General features: G+C 53.4%; 1 protein-coding gene and 1 long non-coding RNA gene across 2 annotated transcripts in view; one reads left to right on the top strand and one right to left on the bottom strand.

Moving 5' to 3' along the window:
- The window catches only part of LOC142067344 (uncharacterized), a 98,891-nt gene extending 85,014 nt beyond the window's left edge, over window positions 1-13,877 (bottom strand). The window contains exons 1-3 of the long non-coding RNA XR_012664000.1: window positions 13,666-13,877; window positions 12,952-13,455; window positions 242-358 (exon numbers count right to left, since the gene is read on the bottom strand). This is a non-coding gene — a long non-coding RNA (uncharacterized LOC142067344). The remainder of the gene's footprint in view (window positions 1-241; window positions 359-12,951; window positions 13,456-13,665) is intronic.
- LOC142067343 (polymeric immunoglobulin receptor-like) lies at window positions 9,865-16,912 on the top strand. Its single transcript, XM_075115888.1, has 8 exons — window positions 9,865-10,051; window positions 11,362-11,712; window positions 12,086-12,406; window positions 13,114-13,443; window positions 14,562-14,637; window positions 15,391-15,506; window positions 15,924-15,973; window positions 16,421-16,912. Exons 1-8 carry the CDS (start codon window positions 10,003-10,005, stop codon window positions 16,625-16,627), a joined length of 1,500 nt encoding a protein of 499 aa, XP_074971989.1. The 5' UTR covers window positions 9,865-10,002; the 3' UTR covers window positions 16,628-16,912.
- Window positions 16,913-22,591: the final 5,679 nt, after the last annotated feature.

The raw sequence follows: 22,591 nt of genomic DNA, 5'->3' as shown, positions 1-22,591 counted from the left end.
AAGCAGGGTCATAGCTGACTTACTGTTCCAAAACCCAGCAGCACCTTTGGGCTGGCAGCTCCTCTTGTACTTAAGAACTTCAGGCTTTTGTCTGAAATTCCTTGGAACCAGGAGCAGAGACTCAGCTATGTATTTTCTAGGGAGGAGGGAGAAGTGATTTGTTCTCTCTCCTGTAAAAAACATTTATTCCATCCGGAGTCACAGGGCACCAGGATATTTGTGGTAGTAGAAATTCCCTCACCTTGCAAGTGTGTCCATACCAGGGAGTCAATGCACATCTCCCAGCTCTGTGGTTTGGCTTGTCTGGCCCATCTAACAAGTTTTCAGCTACTGCAGCAATGATCAAGAACACAGCAACCTAGACAGAAAGGAGAGACAGTATTTGTGGGCATTTCTCTCAGGGACAGACCATATATATCTGTGGGCTCCCTCAAAGCACAGGTGACAGAGGAGGGAAAAGTTCTGCATGTCTGTACATAGAGTGAAATACACAGGAGTATTTTCCTGCATACTGCTTGTGCACACACACCACCTCAGCTAAACACTGAGACACATAGATCTGAGCTAAACACTGAGACACAAAGACACATAGATCAGCATTTTTCAGCCAGCACCTTCCATGTCTGTGGACTCTAGGGTGCAAGGGAGTGCTGCAGATCCAGGTGGTGGGGCACCCACCTGCAGCATGCGAGCACCCATCAAACCTACCCCACGTGTAAACAGAAGAGTAGCGTCCTTGAAGCTCACATGGTGAGACTGCAAAGGAGGGACTATTTTTGCCATTCGCTGAGTACTGATGTGTGTGCTCACACTGTCATGAAAATGAGGTGAAGGAAGGTCATTCAGTTCAACAGTATAAATCAAGGAGGAAAGTAGAGTGGAAGCCTGTGAACACTCGGGAGATCTCACCAGTGGGGGGTGGCCAGGGGCACGGAGGAAGGGCTAATGAGACCGAGAATGCCACACGCGGGTGAAGCAGAAAATAACGGTGAATGAAAGCGGCCAAACGGTGGCAGCCAAAACAGAAGGCAGGAAAGCCCAGCCTCAGGTCCTTTATCCTGTGCTATAACCAATGCTTCGTGTTAACTCACAGGATTATTCTGCCAGAGCAGGCAGAAAGGCTCCACACCCTCCAGTCCCAACCCGCTGACAGGAAACCTTTCACTGGAAACTTGCTTGCATTCAGTGCAAAATGTCTCACTTCTGTTAGCAATTTGTTCCCCATCACAAGCATTCCTGGGAGAAGTTTGGCGGGGGTGGGAAATGGGCCAGGAGGGCTGTGTGCGGGGCGCTTCCACCTGGCGACCTGGTTAATAACACAATGGAGCAGACAGCCGGCCTTTCACCACCTCTCGCTTTCCTCCATGTCCTTCATTCTGCCTTTCACCACCTCCCCCTCCATTTCTCTCCTTTCTCCTCCCTTTTGCCAGCCTCCTCTTTCCCCTTCTCCACTTCCCCTCTTCTTTCATCCCTTTATTTTTCTGCTGCTATGAGCTCTTAGCACATTCGGACCTCATGTTCTCTGTCCTGTCTGCAGGCCTCCCAAACTCATCACACCTGTGCCCCACCGCACTCACGTATGGCAGAACTCAGAACTTTCTCCTTGGGCTGGCTCTGAGTCTCTGAAATGCTTTTTGTGATCAGTCTTCCCCCAGCACTCTCTGGACAGAAGCCTCTCTCCCCCTCTTCCCTTCCCCCTTCTCTTTCTCTCCCTCACATAATATTTTCCATATGAAGAAGCCTTCCTGAAGCCGCACACTGCCCTCTCGGCAAGTCTTAGGCGGGTTAGAGGAGACCCTGGGAGCCTTTAATCCCCTCTCTCTCACTTGCTTTCATCCTCAGCCACAGCTGGACGCCCCATTGATGTGGAACAGACCAAACACCAGGCCTCTCGCTAAGCTGCTGCTGTGGGGCCTCTTCTCCTTTAGAGCCGAGCCGAGCTTATGGCCCATGTCCTGCCTACAGAGTGCCTGTCCCGCGTGCCCAGCAGCCCCTGCACGCACATGGCCAGCACCTCCAGTCCCGGCTCAGCCTGCCTCCCCCCGGCCATGCTCCTGCTCCCACTGCTCGCCGAAGCTACCTTTTCTCTGAGCTGCCTTCTACCACCTTGTTCTAAGACAAGCCCCCACCTTCTCCCAGCATCCCCCTTTCTCAGGATTATTTAGCATCAGTTCCGCACTGCCTTGCATCCCTACAGAGCATCAGGCCTGGGCGAGGGTGAAGGACTGGATTGTGTTGCTCTGCAGAAGCAGCAACTGGTGGCGATGCCCCCAGGAAGGGCCCGGCAGGCTCCACCATCTGGCGGATAAGGCCTTAGGGCTGCAGCCTGCTTACAGTGGTGGGAAGTAGGGTCTTTGCTGTCTGTTCAAGATCCCTCTTAAGACACACTGCAGGGTGAGGCAAGGATATACAGCGTCTCTAAAACCTTTGCAGCACGCACAAGACAGGCTCACATGGGCACTTGCCTCCTGGAGTCAGGGGGAAAAAGGAGCGGCAGACAAACTGCGGTGCCTGGGCACCTGCCTGCGGCAGCAGCGTGACGCCCTGCGCTCCGGTCACGGCACAGTCGCTAGCTGAGCGGAGCATTTCGTTTTCATTGCAAAACATGGGGAATATCGCAGAGGCACTGCAGAGGCCGGTATTTCACCTTGGAGCCGAGCTCCAGGCAGCTATCCGCCTGCTTGGGAGGAGTGACAGCACTTGGCTGCCCAAGAACCACCCCGCCTGCCAAGGCCCCTCCTGCAGACCCCAGCCCCAGCCCGGCACCCCATTCCTGATCTTCTTCTGCCCTCTAGCGGCCTCGCACCCCAAAGCCAGCCCTTCCCGCACCCCGCCGCTGCCCGGGCTCTGCATCTGCACCCAGCGCTGGGCATCCTCTGCCAGGTCCTCCTGCAGCGCCCAGCCAGGGCCAGCGTATGGGGCAGGTCAGCCTAAACCAGGCAGGTCTCCGTAAGGCCGCTGACATTTTAAGAGGTGTCTAATCCAAAGATATTTCTGTGAGTTTCACGGCAACGCGAGTAAATCAATGGGAAGCAAGAATTTCTATGGTAGGCAACAGAGAAGTGTATGGTTTCATCCCTGATTGGATGAAAAGCTCAAAAGAAACTTCAGGGGGCTTTGGGGACTCCAAGTAGATAGGCAGAAAAGAGGTGGATTGATGAGAAAGTTCAGAGAAGGGGGCGGGGGGATGATTCAAGCTGTCTGGAACACAACCTGGGAGGGAGAATTAAAAGACTCAGGGGTGGTTAGTCTGGAGTGGAGAGACCGGGGAAGCACGGCAGGCGTCACTGCATACAAAGCAAGAGAAAGGGAATAAGCTGTTCTCCAGGTTCACAGCGGATACAAAAGGGAGCGAGGTGTTTAAATAGCAGGGAGAGTCAGCTGCTAGAAGCTTTCAAGTGAGGATGGCACAGCTCTGGAATAGGTCATCAGGAGAATGCTGCAACCTAAACTAGTTAAAAAGATCTTTAAAAATTACATGGAAGGGGCTGATCGTACTGTGTGTCACTGGGCTAGATTAAGTGACCTCCTGAGATAACATTCATCTTATTTTCTGTGATACTATAATTAAAAGCCATATTGATCCTCTGTCAGAGATGCAGCAAAAGGACCAACTTCATTATTCCTTGCTGCTCCTTAGTGACCGACATACTAGGTCCCGGACAGACATCTCTTCGTGACCTGTCCTGCCCCAAAGAGCTTCTAGCAAAGACGGGACCTCCAGAGGGCATGGCAAATGCAGATGCTGTGGGAAAGAATGAGGCGTTGCAATGCAGCACAGTTCTTGGCTCAGTTTGGAGGCAACCAGTTGCAGAAATTGAACTAATTGCAGACTCTTGGGATTTGTTCATAAGAAAATGTGTGCATTCCTCCTCCTAGTTATTGAGCATGAAGTGCCTGATGAGAGAGGGATCTGGGGACAACACAATGCAATGACATCTAGCACAAAATGATTAGCCAGAACGTACTGATAATAAGCTGCTTATTCATATAATTGGAAACTATTTGCAGGAAGGGTGTCACTACAGTCTTCCTGCACTGCTCTGATGGAGCGAGGCAGGCGGGTACTGGCCCAGGGGAGACCACTGCGAGCACATCTGCTGGCAGTGAGGAGGCAGAGGTATTTACTGCCATTATACTTCTTCACTGTCACTGCCTTGAAGGGCACAGAGGTTTCAAGGGGAGGCAGAAGGGAATCTCCCAGGCCCCACTGATGACCAGGGGCATGTTTCCCAGTATGGCAAGCACAAGGTGTCTGGGGAGCAGGGAGGAACGACAGTCCTTCTGCAGCTTCCTTAAAACAGCTAGAACGAGAGTAAGGCCAGGGAAGCACGGAGTCAAGACAAGGAAGCCCTGCCTCCACCTGTGCTTCCCAAAGCAGCTATTTGAGGTAAAGCCAGCTGGGGAAGAGCCATGAGTGAGGCCACCCCAGAGCTGTGACAGCCATTGCTAAAGGGAGCCTTTGATCGTGGCTGTGGTGCACACATCGTGGCTTGAGGGTTGGACTGGAGGCTTCCACGGGTGCCTTTGCTCACCTTGACGACAGCTGGCTTTGTCCTGATTTCCAGGAGGCAGAGTTCCTCGGGGAGGCCAAAGGGAAGGAGGGGAAATGCTACAGAAGCCATTCCCCGTTCCCTCTGCTGGCTCTGCCCAGCAGGTGCACAACTACAGGGCTGTGGCGTTGCACCACCCCATGCCTTTCTCCTTCCCGCGCCTCTGCTGTGGTAGAACCCAGGCCTGCGAAGCACCCAGGCTCAGAACCAGCCAACGGAGGTTTACGTGCCTCTGAAAACAGAGCCATTCCTCCACTTTTCTGAGGCCAAGGGCTGGCTGCTTTGAACCATGTTGCTAGTGGGAGTGCCAAGGGCTCTTTCGGGGACAGCCTTGAAAGTACAGCAACGTGGCGAAGCTTGGCTTCTGTTGAGGCAACGGCGAGAAGGAAACAGCTTCTCCTCTGATTCTGCCTAATCCACCTGTGTCTTCTGAACTGGCCAAGCTCTGTTGATATGCACAATTCAGTCACTGAAGGATGAATTGGGTTGCAAAAGAGCAGCGCAGGATTTCTGGGCCAAGCCATGTGGTTAAGGCACTAAGCTCAGGCACTTCCTCCAGCAGTACCAGGGTGGCACAGGAGGGTACCGAGAGAAGACATCGGCTGCTCCTCTCGCCTGCCTTCAGTGTTGCCCTTTCCCTTGACTCCAAGGCAGGCACGGAGCTGAGATTCCTCCTGCTTCTGCTCTTCTGTTACACGCTGGTATGAGCATGTCCTGCAAACAACACGTCCCCTGGCCCTGCCTGGCCCAGCTCCACCACTCCCTGAAAGGCCCAGGTGGTCACTGCTCAAGGGACCACTGTCCTGGCAGGGATTCCTTCTCTGCACGTGCAATATTCCTCAGAAATCCCACCTGCTGAAGGACAGGCTAAACCTGTGTGAATCAGGAGAGGAAGGCCCTAAAGCACGTGTTTCATGGCTGTTAAACGCCTCTTGGGAGGTGATTATTAAGGCGCAGGATCCCGGGCACTGAGGCACATCAGACTAAGCGCACAGAGCACTGCACCTTTCATGCAGCACAAACAGCAACGCTGAAGGGAAGCGCCCCTCTGAAAGCCTCTGCCAAGGGAAAGGAAGGTCTTGGGGAGGCAGCAAGGGAGCAAATTAGCAACAGAAAAGAGTTGCTAATAATTTTGGAAGTGGGCTCACCCAAATGACGGCAGGCTACTACTATTTCAGCAGCGCCCAGGAATGACTAGCACAGATTTTCTATCAGAGGCGACTGACAGGGTCTTCTCGTTCCCCACCAAACCTTTTATATCCTCAGTCTTTTGAAGCCTCCACGCAGCCAGCGCAGGCCTGGTAACTATTCCATAGAGGGAATAGTATTCCACATAAATTTGTGCTCTCTCTTCCTCTAGACACAAAGCTTCGATAGGTAGGAAAAGACCTGTCCCTGAGCACAGAACTAAGTGTAGCCAGAGCTGGAGAAGATCCTCGTCTTCTGACAACCAGTTTCCTGCCTGATCCCTCCCTTTCTCTCAGACACCCACGCCGAAGCCAACAGCCGTCACAAGGGCTTGTGCAGAACTGCAGTGGAGCAGGCACCGAGCCACGCAGCACAAGTTCTTCATTTTTTAAGGGGTTGTTTCTGACTCAGGCTCCAAGCAGGACAGGCTAAAACCAAGGAATCCTCCCACACCACAACACAAAGACCTTCACAGGCAGACAGCAAGCTTTGGTTCAGCAAAACCATACTTTAGTGCAAGTTTGTGACCTACGACCCCAAAATATACCTGCTTTCTGTCAAAGATCAGATTTTTTATTGAATTTGTGTTATCCTTTGCAATGCAGGAAAAAACAAATTAGGAGTAAGGAAAAGACCCCATTTTCCTATCAGCAGTGCAGAGGGATGCTGCGATACCACGTTCCTCCTCCTCTTCTCTATCAGTGGAGAGAGCTAAACACTGGGAAGTTTGAAAAAATGGCTGCAGTCTGTCCTCCCTAAATGGCACATCACGGCCTCTCAAACAGGGAAACGTTCCTAAGCCGGCGCTGGCAGCACAGCATTGCCTCTGCCAGCCTGGCACTTCCTCCTCTTGCACAACTCCTGACGCTGCACAGGGCACGGACAGACCCCCGCCACGAGAAACACCGCAGATCTGGCTTCTGCAAACGCTCTGCTGCCCGCTTGCTTACAGTCCTTTTCTCTACCCGTCTTCTCTCTTACTTACCGCAAGGGTTGTACTGATAAACAGGCGACAGCACAAAAATAATTGCTATACACGTGACAAATAACCGTGAAACCTGGGGGAAACACTTGAGTGTTCCCCAGACTCCCCCTCTCCCTCACCTTTTGTTCCTCTATTGCTAGACCGCACGCTCCCCACGCCAACAATTCAGACAAAATGCTCTTAAATGGTCTTATATTAGTCTCCTTTTTCTCCATTTCTGTGAAAAAGGGACAAGCTCCTTTAAGCCTTACCTCAATTTTATGGTCTTTCAAATACTCTTGCAAGAGGCTTTTTTTGCCCCCCCCCAAACCACAACCTGAGATAAGGTGGCCTAAGAATTCGCTCAGCAGCTCACAGCTTGCTGGAGTCTTCCACAAAGTCTGAAAAAAGAAACCACTTCCCCTGCCAGAGGTTTGACACAAACTCATTTGACAATGGGCTGCGGCCGCTCAGCTGTGAACACTGATGAGTTGCTCCGTCTCTGCTGGGACGGTGGTAACAGGAAAGGAGAGGTGGAGGGCTTGTATCTTAAACTTGCTACTAGGCCTAAATCCAGCAACTTTTTCCTGTCAGAACTTGGGACACTTTGGGAAAGCAAGTTGTTATGGGAGAGACAGAGAGAGGTGAGGCTTTGGGAGGTACCCAGGCTTGAGGTCCCGGCTGAAGCCAGGGTCTGGATTCCACCAGTGAAGACTTCGTCCTGTAGTGGATATGTCATTCATGGAAGACGTGTCATCATGGCTTTTAGCTGGGATTTATACTGTCTCTTACCTTCCGCAGGGGTTCACCACCACTCTGCTGTGGAGCTGAAGAGTTTCTCTGTTGAATGTCCCCATGACATCCAGAACTACAGCTCTGCAAGGAAAGCCTGGTGCTGAAGGAAGATGAAGAGAAATGTGGTATCTTGGCCAGCACTGATTAGCACCTATCAGCATTTCAAACCAAGCTTCATCCTGGGAGAAGCTCTGTCCTCGGTGGCACTCAGAAGGGCACAATCTCTGTCACCATGCAGGAGCTGCAAGGGGGCGACTCCGGAGCGTACTGCTGTGCACACTGCACAGGTTCTCATTTTCCCCGCATAACTGAGACAGAGCTGCCTGCTTCTAAGAGTATTTCTTTTTAAGGAAAATGTGGCGCATTTTGTCGACTTCTGCCTCACGTTCCCTGCTCACCTTCTCAGTGCGGTGTATTACCTTCTCCCAGGTTACTGAGGAACAGCTGCAGTAGGTCAAACCAAAGATCTCCAACACTGGTTGAAGCAGAGAATTAGAGAGGAGTTTAAAAACAGAGAAGCATGTAGAAACAGCTCTCCAGAACACCCTCCCAGCCTCCAGCAATTTTCTGGAGAGGACCTTTTTTTTATACTAGCAATGGCTAAATTCTTCTTTCCCCATCATTCATCTACTCCTGCTGATGCATAAAAGCTTTTGGTACATGGACATCCTCTGGCTATGAGCTCCACACTCCCTGCAGGCATGGAGAATTTCCTTTTCTCCTTCTCTCCTAACTAGTGACTTCCCTCTTATGACAGACAATGAATTATGGCACCTGTTCTCTCTCTCCTGCTGTCCCTGGTTTTACAGGCCTTCATAATATCACTGCTGTCATTTCCTTTCCTGGCAAACAGTCGCTTTAGTAACTTCTGGCACATAAACTGCCTCAGACCTTGCTCTGTCTTGGCTGTTTTTCTCTGATCGCCAACTCAGCTGACGAGTTCAGAGCAAAGACGCCTGACGGTTCTGTTACTGCAAGCTTTGCCTTGTTTGGGGATGTGACTATATTCCACTAAAATTTCTTCAGAAGGACAGAATGATTTTGCTGTGCATTTTTTATTCAGCATCCCAGATCAATTGGACCCTCCTGTACCTAAAGTGCTCGTGAATTGGATTACGACATTGTGCCTGTTCCAACTGCGGGAAACTGATGTAACTGGACATTTTGTCTGGACCTTACTAACCAGTTTGACCTTTTCCAGAAGCCCAAGGATATGCAGCTGGGGAGATGCCGCCTCCCTGCTGGGTGCCCATACAACATGCAAGATTGCAATGCTGCGTGGAAAGCCTGGTGCAAAAAGACAGTCGGGAGAGAGGGTGCTGTCTCGGTTGGTACAGAAAAGATGAGCAGCCAGAGTGAGAACAACACTCAGAAAGGAAGAGGCGCCACAAATGATGACACCCGGAGGGAAGTTCTCAGCATCACCATGGAGAAGCCCACAGTACAAGACACTGGCAGCTACTGGTGTGCTCTTAATGGTCACTCTCGCCTCTGCCAGAGAAAGGTGATTCAGCTGGCTGTTTCCACAGGTTAGTGTCTGGTTTCTTTTAAATTGCAGAAGCTCCTTTCTCCTCATTTTCCTTGCAGAAGAACTCACTTCCCAGCTTGCTGCCCCACCTACTCCACCCATTCCCTGCCCTCTGCACTCTGTAGTTCATTGTACTTACTAAGCTGCTCCCGACTCTCAGTTCCCTCTACGCTATCACTTCCAGTTCCTGAATCATACTGGGGAACCAAGAAGACACGTAGACCATGGAAGCTTGTTTAGCATCTATTTTCACCGTGAGCCAAGAGTGAGTTGTGTCAGGAGCTGCTTTGAACGGATTATTTCAATATTTGCATTGTTTCCCTCGTACGTAAAATCACTTCAGTTTTGCCTGTGGAGACACAACTGTGTAATGTGGAACAGGCAAGTGGATCTCGACTGGTTTCTCCAGAGGGGCACTCTGGAGGGAGGCACCACGAGGGCTGTGTGCATGGCAGAGCACAGGACACAAGGGAATGGCCAAGGTGGAGGGGGAGCGGGGATCACAAACGCCACGGCCCGTGGCAGGGTCCCTGCAGACACAGCCCTGGAGGCATTGCCACCCTGGCTTTGAGGAGACTTTGCAGCAAGGGGCTGGGTACGGGACATCTTGGGAGCAAACAGAGAAGGGCTGGGCCACGGCAAAGGTCCTGCTCCAGCCTCCATGGCTCCGGACAGACAAAGGAGCGCCCCGCTGCCACTGGCGTCAGGGAAGAGTGTGACAATCCCAGGCGAGAGCAGCAAAGGGCCTTTGCCATCAGGACGGGCTGAGCTCTGATCTCAGCCACTTCCCCAAACGCACTCTGAAAATATATCAGTGTTGCTGCAGAATGGGGTGAAGGATTTCCGTTGGAAAGCAAGAGCTCAGGCACTTCCTCCAGCAGCGTCACTGCGATGCGGGAGGGCTCGCGAGGCAGACACTTTTGAACGGGACACGCTGGGCAGCCCCCAGCAATGCCCCTTGCCTGGGCTTGACGATGGCCGTGGAGCTGAGAGTCCTCCTCCTGCTGCCGCTCTGGGTCCCAGGTAAGAGAAGGGCTGGCCATGCCTCAGGCTTCCCACGCACCCAGGGGCAGAGGGACACCCTGCCCCGCTTCCCGCTGCCTCTGCAGCTCCACAGCGGGGGGAAACCCAACACCGGCCGCACTCTGAGCTGAGCAACTCCTGGCAGGCATGGGGAGGGAAGGGGCAGCCCCAGTTCCCACCACCGCACGTCTCGCTCCTCCAGCCTCTCAGCGCAAACCACCCTGGGAGCAGAGAGCTCCACACTCCAAAGCAGCCCCGCCACCTCCCCCACTCACCGTTTCCCATCGCACTGCCTGGCCCTGCGCCGCTCCCCTGATTGCATCCCTGGGTCAGGACAGAGCTGTCCGGGGGCGCCCACCTGCCTCCCCTGACACCCCAGCAGAAACCACAAACCTTCCAGCATGTGGGAGGTTGGGGAAGCAAGGCCAAACAGTCCCAGGTCCTTGTTTCCCTCTGCAAAGGCTTGTTTGCCTCTCGGTGCCCGACCCATGCGGGGCTGTGCGTGCAGAGCGCTCGCACCATCTCTCTGGCACAGATGTGCTCTGGGCAGAGCTGCCCCTACACGGGCCTCCCTCCTCTCCCCCACTCTCTTCATCTCCCCCAGCAAGCGCTAGCTTTCCCCCAGCTCTTCAGCAGCACCTCTCAGGGCCAAAGGATGAACCCTTCAGAGCAGGGACTGCCTATGTGGGGTGCCTGGGCAGCCCTGTGCCCAGCACAGCCTCGCTCCCCCGCGTCGCTGGGCATCCTCGCAGGACGTGGCATGGAGGGGCTGCAGGCTGCTGGGGCAAGCTCAGGCCCAGACACGGCTCAAGCATTTTGTCCCCAGCACACACTGCCCTTGCTCCTTCCCTCTGTCCCAGCCCCACATCCCGTACAGGTGGCCACCTGGCTCCTGAGGGGCGCCTGAGCCCCAGCACTGCCACCCCCTGTGTGGGGAGGGCTTGGCCTCCAGTTCACCTCAGGCCAGGGGCGGGAACAGCGGGTGGGCTGCGGGGGCACCTCCAAGCACTGCGCCACGCACGGCTCCAATCAGCCTTCAAGGTCCAACCCCTCTACACGCACACGTCTGTGGGTTTCAAATCGCAGCTGCAGTCCCAGCTCACATCTCAGCACTGATCACCAGAAATCAACTTTCCCGTTGCCAAGCTGCTGAATTTAGCAGGGGAAATGGGTCATGGTTTCTGGAGATCCTCCTGACACAAGTGCCCATGGAGGAACGTCAGAGGCAGAGATTCCCCCGGTATATATCAGGAGTGTGTGGGCAGCCCTGCATCAGCTCCCCTCACCCTCACCACATCTCATATTTACAGGTCTCCATGCCCAAACAACCGATGCTGTGGAGAGATTATCAGAAGGAAGTACTCTCTATACCCAGTGTCCTTACACAGCAGACACAGGCTACTGGCAACCAAAAGCCTGGTGCCACCTGAGAGGTGACAAATGTGAGCCCTTAGTGGAGACGACCATATCAAGCCGATACCCATATGTGACCCGGGCCACAATGGGGAAAGTTACAATAGAGGACTATCCCCTGAATCGCACCGTGTCCATCACCATGGTCAACCTCCAGGCAGAGGACTCAGGCATATACTCCTGTGCTTACCGTGACCACAGACACTACCATGTTCAAACAAAGACGATCTCTTTGATTGTTTTGAAGGGTGAGTACCTTTTTCCCCACACAAAAACAAATCTTGTCAGAAAGCAGCATCATTCCCTCCCCCGTTCTTCCCCCCCTCCACCACACAGCTGAGCGGCTGCCCCCAAACCCCACAGACACTCACCCTCCCCAGCCTCGCTCCCCACCTTCCCCGCTCACACCAGCACGCTCTAAAGGAGACCCACACACTCGCTGGCCCTGCAGCCTCCCTGCTCCCTCTTGTCCTGCCCTACCTCACCCCTGCCCTGCCTGACGGCCGCCCATGACGGACTTGCCCCAGGGCACAGGTTGGCCCAGCTGCCCAGCTCAGGCCGGGGTCGGATGCCCGTGTGCCCACCGCTCGCCGCTCAGTGACCGCATGTGCTCTTTCGCAGAGTTGCACCAGTACGAGTTGGACACTCTCTCTGTGCAGTGCCCGTACAGCACCCAGGGCTACGGCACAGATACAAAAACCTGGTGTCGAACACAAGGTCAGACTGAGTGTAACATCGTGGCGAGGATAAATTACCCTTCAGCACTTCAGAACAATAAAGACCTGGAAGGCAGAACATTGATCTGGGATGACACCCGGGAGAGGACTGTCACCATCACCATGCAGAAGCTGCAGGCCCAGGACACCGGCCTGTACTGGTGTGCACTCTCCAGAGGCGGTCCCTTCACCCCTATAATGGGGGTCAAGCTCTCGGTGTCCAAGAGTGAGTACCTACTGGCAGCCAAGCGTGGCTGTTGGCAGATTTCAGCCCCACCTCCCCTGCCTGTTCCCCCTCCCGTCCTGCACCACACCTCAGAGCAGGGAGAAGCCCAGCGCTGCCGCCGCACACCTTGCGCCCATCTCTCCCTGCCTGCCTCTCTCTCTGCCGGACACGCTGGCGCCTGCCCCTTGGAGCCAAAGCTCAGGCCTGGCCCTCCGTGCTCTGCCTGCTCCCAGCAGAGACTCCCGCCACGTTCCCGTCACCTCCCACAAACGGGGCCACTCGTCACAACTGCTTCCCACAGCCACGAGCCAGCGGCTCCAGCAGCACCTTCCCCAACTCAGCACTCGCTGGCCCACGCTGGCCCATGCTGCCCACTGCTGGAGACCTCCCCCACGGCCAGCCATTGCTCTGGCTCTGGCCCCGCACCGGCCACCCCTCCCTGGTCATTGCCTCCCAGAGCCTACAGGCTGAGCACCTGTGGCCATGCCGTCCATGGGCAACCAAAGGAAGGGGAGGGACAGGACCCCTCCCAAGCTGTGACTCACCTCTGCGCCAGGAATCTGGCTCCAGCCCCCTTCTGCTCCTCGTCTCTGGAGGGAGAAGGACACCCAGGGACCACTCAGCCCACAGCGTCTATTCCAGGGCTGGCAAAGGGGTGCCGCTGGGCCTGCTTTGGCATCTCACCAGGCGTGCCGGCTGTTTTCCAGGGCTCCAACAATACACAGCCAAGGAGTCAGACAATGTCTCTGTCCAGTGTCAGTACAGCGCCCAGCACTATGGGGCTCTGAACAAAGCCTGGTGCAAAGAGGGAGCTCAGCAAGCATGTACTGCCATGGTCAACACGATTTCAAAGCCTTCACGGTACCTCAGGGCACCCCGGAAAGGCAGAGTCACGATCCAGGACGACAGCCAGCGGGGGATTGTCACCATCACCATGGAGGACGTGCAGGCACGGGACTCCGGCGTGTACTGGTGTGCGCTTTATGAACACCTGCATCTTTTCCGAATGGCGGAGGTTACGCTCAGTATTTCTAAGGGTGAGTCCTGACCTGTAGGGAAACGCGGTGGCTTCTACACTCCAGACGCACTTTCCTGCTCTCTCCCTCTAGTCTCTGCACTGCCCAGCTTACACCACCTCCCGCGCTACACCTGGCTGCGTTTCCCTGCCCAAACCCCACATCATCGTACCTTCTCACACTAACCATGCTCTGGAAGAGCAGCAGGCCTCAGAACTGAACCACATGCATGGGCTGGCTTACCTCTCTTTTACGCGAGTGCAGCTTCAGTCGTCCTCACAGAGGTGTTTCTGCCACTCAGTCTCATGATGCCAGTTCTGTCCCTTTACAGCAACTCATGCCTTGCCTTCCAAAGACTATTGAGACCTTCCCATGTGGTTGCCGAGAGGACGACCTTTACACCCCTAGTTTTAAGGTCTGAGGCTTCTTGTTTTCCTTCCAGCGCGATGGTTTAACACAAAGTGGTAACACTTTGGCACCTGCTCGTGGCAGACTGGCACCGTGCTGCAGCCTCTCTGTCTGGAGGTTGGCAGAGCAGCGCGGAAGGGATATGGCAATCCAGGAGGGGAGAGGGGACGGCCTCATTCTCTAGGTGAAAATCCCGACACATGCCGCCGAACGCAGGCTCAGAGCAAGCAGGCTCCTGCACACACAACCTCCCCTGTGCACAGAAACTCTCCTGGAACAATTCTTCCAGCCGAGTCCTTCACGGGCAATGCTCTTTGCTCACTTTTCACAAGCCCCTGCCTGCTTCAGCACAGAGTCGTCAAGTGCTTCATTGCTGCCTGAAGATCTCTGCCATAGAGCATATCTGCTTGCACTTGCAGCGCTTCCCCCTCCACGTGTTGCGGTGGTACACGCAGAGCGGGGCTCCTGCTGAGCTCCTCACCCCTCCCTCCCCCTTTCCTCCCTCCCTCCCTCCCTTCCTCCCTCCCTCCCTCCCACCTTTTGATCCTCACCTGACTTTGCCTGCTGCCAGCATGGCTTGATGGCACAGCTTACGGCCTGGGCAGCTTGTCTGCGCTGGGTGTCACTGCGGGAGTGGCTTTCTACCCGTGTAGCAGTGGCCGGGAAATGGAGGTGGTAAATGCAAAGCAGCCCTGTAGTGACTGGTCTCCTCTTCACGTTTGTCATTGCAGTATCGGCTGGACCAACTTTGTCAGGTTCTGCAGGCACCAATCACTCAACCCCTTCTGGCGACAGCCCAGCACCGAGGTAAGGCCTAGGGGAGGTCACTGAGTTTGAACACAGGCAAGAGTTAGTAATGTCTCGCCCACAACACACCTGTCTCACTGCCCAGGCACTCTTGGGCACTCTGAAGGCTCCTGCTCACAGAAAATTAAGGTATGACAGACATCCTGCCAAAGGTGGCCTCTCTTCTTCCAGCTCTGCCCTGAGCGTAATCACAAAGGAAGAAGCAGATATTGATAAAATCGTCTCGCACCCTTCTGGAATGTACATGCCTACCTACTTTTTCACCCTTATATCTTTGGGCTCTGCTCTTTGTGGCAACAGAAACCCCCTGATTCTGCCCCTAAGCCCTTCTGTCTCGACTTTGCCTGTCTCGACCAGGCCCTAAGAGGTAAAGGATTTTCTTCCTTTGGACGTCTGCTGTCATCAACACCACAGCAGCACCTAAGGGTACAATCGCACGTCAGCTCCAGTGTGCCAGGTGCAGCAACGCACAGGAGGAGAAGGCAGTACCCGCTCCAGAGACCCTGGAGTTGTGCTCTCAGCTCTCAACGGCAGCTTGTTTTTACAGCCCAGGGAGTACTTTAGGAAAAGCTCAGAAGGCACAGCCATGTAGAGAAGTCAAGGTAGCATTTCTGCAGGAGAACCAGACCCTCCTTCCAAGGCCATAAAAGCTATTCCTGTCCCTTTTTTGGTCACTGTTTGGTAACAGGCTGCGCCAGCATCACGCTGTGCTACCATCTAACGCTGCTAACTCCTCTGCTCCCCTGGCTTCAGCTCAGCTGTAAACATCTTCATCCTACTCTCTGGGGTCCTGAGCATCCTCTTCATCCTGGCACTGATCACCTCGATCACGCTGTGCATCAGGCGGCGCAAGCAGCTCAAGAGAAGAGGTATGTGGAGGCTGGTGATGCCTCGTGCTCTAGTCTGTGCTGAACAGGGCCTTCTCTGGCCTTCACTTTTCTGCTCCAGGCGAGCTTATTCCCACCTCACAGTGCCTGGGAGAGGATAAGGCAGGGGCAGCCTGAGAAGCCTCAAGGCAGGCTCCTTGCTGCCGTCTCCTCTCACAGTAAGTCAAACCCATGCTCCTCCAGGCTCTGCACAGGGCACCTCCTACCATGGTAGAGGAGAACTAGAGTGACAGCAATGTCTTCACCAGTTCAGGGTAGATGTGTCCCACTGGCACAGCCATTGCTGCCACCACTGGGCGATCCCACAGCCTTCCCCAGCAATCCTGAAGCATAGGCAACGTCCAGGCACTTCATGGACTTCTCTGCTTCTAACGCCTCTGCTTTTGGCTCATTCCAAAGGTCCCAGTCAAGCAGAGGACATCTATGACAAACCAGAGGACATAGCACAGGTAAGGGAGACAATCGATTTCCCATGTGGCACCTGACTGCCTTACCAATAGTCTGTGAGGAGCTGGCTGATGAGGATCCTGCTGCTCATTTCTGGCTGTGAGCAGGAGGGGAAATGGGATTGAATGTCACCAGAGAGAGGAATGTTCCCAGGTGGAGAGAGAGGGGCGTAATTCACGTAAGGAAACTCTAAACCACAGTGGAGCAAATTCTAGTAATCTCTGAGAAATTGCTCCAAGACTAGAAGCCAAGGTGAAACGATGGGGTTGTAACCTGTCTCGAGGGGAGGGGATGAAGGAAAGAGTCCTCTCTTCTTCCACCTCAGTCATGCCCAAAGGTAAGTTTTTACATGGCCTCTCCTCTCCTCCTGGGAGAATCCTGTTCTTCTGATAACAGCTGTGGCCTGGCACGGCATCATGCAAACAAGGGTTTTCCCTTTCTTTTCACAGCCTGACAGCACTGAAAGAATGGAAAGTCCCAGTCATGACAGCACAGACCTAAAATACGTTACCCTGAACTTTAAATCCCAACTCAGCCCTGAGGATCCTCTCTACTGCAATGCTGAACCAAATCAGACTCACAGGAAACCCGAAGAGGAAAACGTGGAATATGCTATCATTGCACTCAAGCAGTTGCCGACGAACGACAAGGGGTGAAGCACAGAATCCCCAAACAGTCCAGAAACGGGAGAAAAAAACTGGAATACAAAGTGGGAACGGGGAGGAGGAGGTGTGTGGATGGACACTGGGGAAAGGTCTACGCTTCCGCTGCCGTGTCTATGTTGCCTATGCATCTTAAGCCTTCCCTCCTGTTAGAGGCCAGGAGAGAATTTTGCCCCAAGTGTGCAGATCCTCTCAGGTCAGACAGACGTGCTGGGTAATTCTCAGGATCCCTTACGCATCTGCTTTCTTCAACTCCAGTAAAACGCAGACTCTTTTGGAGAGGCAGCCGTGGAGGACTGACCTTTTGAAAAGGAGCAATATTCCTCTGGTCGTGGGTGGGGTTGGTATTTCAACTCTCTTCACTGGTACAAACTCTATCCCGCTCCTACCATGGCCAAGCAAACCCATGCCAGCGCCGTAGGGATAAACGTCTAACCTTGCTGTGACCAGGGCCATTTGCCATGTAATGGGCGGGGGATACGAGCACTGGGCCGTCGGCATAAGCAGAACCGGCGTCTCCCTGAAGGCCAATAGCTTGAGGGTGTATTGCAACCCGATGATATGCTGCGTTGCAAACTTTGCAAACTGACGATTGTGCTGTGTGAACCTGAGCACCAGAAGGTCTTGCAGCTACCAAACAGTAACGGGGCACAGAAGTAACACGTAGACGTTTTGAGACTTAATGCAAATTCCCCTATAACCTAAAGTCATCACTCTGCTCAGGTAAGAAGTAAGATAGTAAGAGGCTTTCGGACTAAAGCAAAATGTTCAGCTTCAGGTCAAGAAACAGAGTGTGCACACTGGCCTGTTGGCGGTAGGAGGGAACGGAGGTGATGTCACTTCTGAGTGCACGTACAAGTGTCCCTTCACAGAGGGCAGAGGGCTGTGGGAGGGATTCCGTGCGGCTGCTGAGGCTTACACTAGCAAGAGCCTCCAACACTGCACCTTCTAGACAAGTCAGTTATTCCTAAGCCTCAGCGCTGGATTTGCTCTCAGGGCCATCCACAGCCACAGCGTTTTTATGCGGCCTTTGAGGCCTGTACATTGAACACAGAACGAAGCAGCAGCTGAAATCTGAAGTTTCAGGCATGGCTTCCCATGTGGAGCATGTGCACGCTGCCCCGTCCTTTCACCACCCCCTAATCCAAGGCCCTGACTTTGTTCAGCACCACCTGGCTGCCCTGATGCCTCACACCCTCTCTTCCCCAAGAAGACACAGACTTGCTGCTTGAACCAAGGCAGCGTGGAATCAAGACAGCAGGGAGGACCAAAAAGGAGTCTTTCCGGAGAAAGGAAAGAAGGGAGCAGCATGTGATATTGCACTGGGGGGGAGGGCAGGGCACTGGGACGCTTTTGAACGGAATTGGCCTGGCTGCGCTAACGGCAAGGACGAGCCCTGCTGCTGAAGGAGGAAGGTCCTTAGCACAGAGCAAGACACGGGAAGGCTGTGCCAAGAAGCTGCAGGAAGTATGACACAGAGAGCAGGGGAAGGAGTATGAGCGTAAGCGGGTCGGTCCCAACATCAGCTGATATAACAGGGGGGACACAATGGTAATTGCGAGTGGATTATTTACAGACGTAAATGATTTCCAGTATGGCAAGCACGAGGTGTCTGGGGAGCAGGGAGGAACGACAGTCCTTCTGCAGCTTCCTTAAAACAGCTAGAACGAGAGTAAGGCCAGGGAAGCACGGAGTCAAGACAAGGAAGCCCTGCCTCCACCTGTGCTTCCCAAAGCAGCTATTTGAGGTAAAGCCAGCTGGGGAAGAGCCATGAGTGAGGCCACCCCAGAGCTGTGACAGCCATTGCTAAAGGGAGCCTTTGATCGTGGCTGTGGTGCACACATCGTGGCTTGAGGGTTGGACTGGAGGCTTCCACGGGTGCCTTTGCTCACCTTGACGACAGCTGGCTTTGTCCTGATTTCCAGGAGGCAGAGTTCCTCGGGGAGGCCAAAGGGAAGGAGGGGAAATGCTACAGAAGCCATTCCCCGTTCCCTCTGCTGGCTCTGCCCAGCAGGTGCACAACTACAGGGCTGTGGCGTTGCACCACCCCATGCCTTTCTCCTTCCCGCGCCTCTGCTGTGGTAGAACCCAGGCCTGCGAAGCACCCAGGCTCAGAACCAGCCAACGGAGGTTTACGTGCCTCTGAAAACAGAGCCATTCCTCCACTTTTCTGAGGCCAAGGGCTGGCTGCTTTGAACCATGTTGCTAGTGGGAGTGCCAAGGGCTCTTTCGGGGACAGCCTTGAAAGTGCAGCAACGTGGCGAAGCTTGGCTTCTGTTGAGGCAACGGCGAGAAGGAAACAGCTTCTCCTCTGATTCTGCCTAATCCACCTGTGTCTTCTGAACTGGCCAAGCTCTGTTGATATGCACAATTCAGTCACTGAAGGATGAATTGGGTTGCAAAAGAGCAGCGCAGGATTTCTGGGCCAAGCCATGTGGTTAAGGCACTAAGCTCAGGCACTTCCTCCAGCAGTACCAGGGTGGCACAGGAGGGTACCGAGAGAAGACATCGGCTGCTCCTCTCGCCTGCCTTCAGTGTTGCCCTTTCCCTTGACTCCAAGGCAGGCACGGAGCTGAGATTCCTCCTGCTTCTGCTCTTCTGTTACACGCTGGTATGAGCATGTCCTGCAAACAACACGTCCCCCGGCCCTGCCTGGCCCAGCTCCACCACTCCCTGAAAGGCCCAGGTGGTCACTGCTCAAGGGACCACTGTCCTGGCAGGGATTCCTTCTCTGCACGTGCAATATTCCTCAGAAATCCCACCTGCTGAAGGACAGGCTAAACCTGTGTGAATCAGGAGAGGAAGGCCCTAAAGCACGTGTTTCATGGCTGTTAAACGCCTCTTGGGAGGTGATTATTAAGGCGCAGGATCCCGGGCACTGAGGCACATCAGACTAAGCGCACAGAGCACTGCACCTTTCATGCAGCACAAACAGCAACGCTGAAGGGAAGCGCCCCTCTGAAAGCCTCTGCCAAGGGAAAGGAAGGTCTTGGGGAGGCAGCAAGGGAGCAAATTAGCAACAGAAAAGAGTTGCTAATAATTTTGGAAGTGGGCTCACCCAAATGACGGCAGGCTACTACTATTTCAGCAGCGCCCAGGAATGACTAGCACAGATTTTCTATCAGAGGCGACTGACAGGGTCTTCTCGTTCCCCACCAAACCTTTTATATCCTCAGTCTTTTGAAGCCTCCACGCAGCCAGCGCAGGCCTGGTAACTATTCCATAGAGGGAATAGTATTCCACATAAATTTGTGCTCTCTCTTCCTCTAGACACAAAGCTTCGATAGGTAGGAAAAGACCTGTCCCTGAGCACAGAACCAAGTGTAGCCAGAGCTGGAGAAGATCCTCGTCTTCTGACAACCAGTTTCCTGCCTGATCCCTCCCTTTCTCTCAGACACCCACGCCGAAGCCAACAGCCGTCACAAGGGCTTGTGCAGAACTGCAGTGGAGCAGGCACCGAGCCACGCAGCACAAGTTCTTCATTTTTTAAGGGGTTGTTTCTGACTCAGGCTCCAAGCAGGACAGGCTAAAACCAAGGAATCCTCCCACACCACAACACAAAGACCTTCACAGGCAGACAGCAAGCTTTGGTTCAGCAAAACCATACTTTAGTGCAAGTTTGTGACCTACGACCCCAAAATATACCTGCTTTCTGTCAAAGATCAGATTTTTTATTGAATTTGTGTTATCCTTTGCAATGCAGGAAAAAACAAATTAGGAGTAAGGAAAAGACCCCATTTTCCTATCAGCAGTGCAGAGGGATGCTGCGATACCACGTTCCTCCTCTTCTCTATCAGTGGAGAGAGCTAAACACTGGGAAGTTTGAAAAAATGGCTGCAGTCTGTCCTCCCTAAATGGCACATCACGGCCTCTCAAACAGGGAAACGTTCCTAAGCCGGCGCTGGCAGCACAGCATTGCCTCTGCCAGCCTGGCACTTCCTCCTCTTGCACAACTCCTGACGCTGCACAGGGCACGGACAGACCCCCGCCACGAGAAACACCGCAGATCTGGCTTCTGCAAACGCTCTGCTGTCCGCTTGCTTACAGTCCTTTTCTCTACCCGTCTTCTCTCTTACTTACCGCAAGGGTTGTACTGATAAACAGGCGACAGCACAAAAATAATTGCTATACACGTGACAAATAACCGTGAAACCTGGGGGAAACACTTGAGTGTTCCCCAGACTCCCCCTCTCCCTCACCTTTTGTTCCTCTATTGCTAGACCGCACGCTCCCCACGCCAACAATTCAGACAAAATGCTCTTAAATGGTCTTATATTAGTCTCCTTTTTCTCCATTTCTGTGAAAAAGGGACAAGCTCCTTTAAGCCTTACCTCAATTTTATGGTCTTTCAAATACTCTTGCAAGAGGCTTTTTTTGCCCCCCCCAAACCACAACCTGAGATAAGGTGGCCTAAGAATTCGCTCAGCAGCTCACAGCTTGCTGGAGTCTTCCACAAAGTCTGAAAAAAGAAACCACTTCCCCTGCCAGAGGTTTGACACAAACTCATTTGACAATGGGCTGCGGCCGCTCAGCTGTGAACACTGATGAGTTGCTCCGTCTCTGCTGGGACGGTGGTAACAGGAAAGGAGAGGTGGAGGGCTTGTATCTTAAACTTGCTACTAGGCCTAAATCCTTGTGCTGGTTTTGGCTGAGAAGGGGTTAATTCTCTTCACTGTAGCACCTGTAGCAGTCTGGGACCCTTCCAGCTTCCCATGCTCTGCCACCTGGGCAGGAGGGTGGGAGGGGCAGGGACATGTGACGCCATGACCAGTATATTAATGGGGCCAGTTGGTATGTGGGGGTGACTGGTGGCTTAGGGGACTGGTGGCGTTGGGTTGGTGGGTGGCTGTGTTGCTGTGGTTTATTTTGATGGTTAATTTTCATTTCCCCCCTTCCCCACCCCAGGTTTTGTGCTTCTCATTGTTTTCCTTTCCATTGCATTCTTGTTGTTGCTGTTTAATTATTAAACTATTCTTATCTCAACCCACGAGCGTTACCCTTCTGATTCTCTGCCCCATCCCACCGGTGGGGGAGTGAGCGAGCCTGTGTGGGGCTGAGTTGCCGGCTAAACCACAACAGTCTTGTTTGCTGCCCAAGGTGGGGCTCGAGGTAATACCACCTGCTTGTCACAGCACCATGTCCTTGTTTTTGCAATTTTGTTAAAGATTGGTGTTGGTTTGTTTAGTCTGCTGTGTTCTGCTGTGATTAGTAATGTTTTGCCTATGAGACTTGTTATGCAAACACTGGTTTTCAGCTTTATCTGGTATTTGGGGTTTTTTTGCTGAAACTGTTACTGTACTTTGGATACAACCTTGTTGAGGCAATTAGCAATTATACCTCCTCCTCCGACAGACTTTATATGGAGGAAATATGGAATGGTATCTTTGCAACTTTGTTCTATGGTGTCTCTGCGTTTATTACAACAACCTTTTTATATCTTGAACATCCTTGGGTAGTTAAGATATATTTATTGTTAGGTTTGGGGCACGTTGTTTTGGTTTCGACTAAGCAGCTTCAGAATATCACCCAGAAATCTGCCCCGAGGCTTGATAGTTACGAGTGGCAGGGCATGTGGGATAGCATGGGCAAATACCTAAGGCAGTGGGCGCCCCCAGTGTTTTGGAGTTTCACCCCTGAACAAGTGCAGAATCCTGAAAAACTAGTAGAATACTTGGAGAAAGTATGTTGTTACCCTGGGAACTCCAGAGAGACACCGATAACTGCAATGTGCTGGGGCCTGGCCCATGCGTACCGAGCCCTGCTCACCAGTATTCAGTGGCCCCAAGGGGAAGAGAAGGTCTCTGGATTGAAAGGCAAAGTGGCAGGCACTGCGGGCACTCAAACCTCCAGGACAAGCACTGTGACTACTCAAACGCCCATGACAGGTACTGGAGCTGACTCAGTGAATCAACCCATGCCAGTATCGGTCACCCCCATACACAAGAAGAAATATTGGAA

This window comes from Phalacrocorax aristotelis, chromosome 21 (genome assembly GCF_949628215.1).
Source record: "Phalacrocorax aristotelis chromosome 21, bGulAri2.1, whole genome shotgun sequence".
In the NCBI taxonomy this organism is placed as follows: domain Eukaryota; kingdom Metazoa; phylum Chordata; class Aves; order Suliformes; family Phalacrocoracidae; genus Phalacrocorax; species Phalacrocorax aristotelis.
The sequence above is the reverse complement of the archived record's forward strand: the minus strand, read 5'-3'. Positions and strand labels throughout refer to the sequence as shown.

Bases quoted from the DNA above. Each gene is read 5' to 3' on its own strand.
- LOC142067343 (XM_075115888.1), top strand. From the start codon at position 10,003: ATGGCCGTGGAGCTGAGAGTCCTCCTCCTGCTGCCGCTCTGGGTCCCA. The intron at 12,407-13,113 runs GTGAGTACCTAC...GCTGTTTTCCAG, and splicing joins CAAGCTCTCGGTGTCCAAGA to GGCTCCAACAATACACAGCC. The intron at 15,974-16,420 runs GTAAGGGAGACA...TTCTTTTCACAG, and splicing joins AACCAGAGGACATAGCACAG to CCTGACAGCACTGAAAGAAT.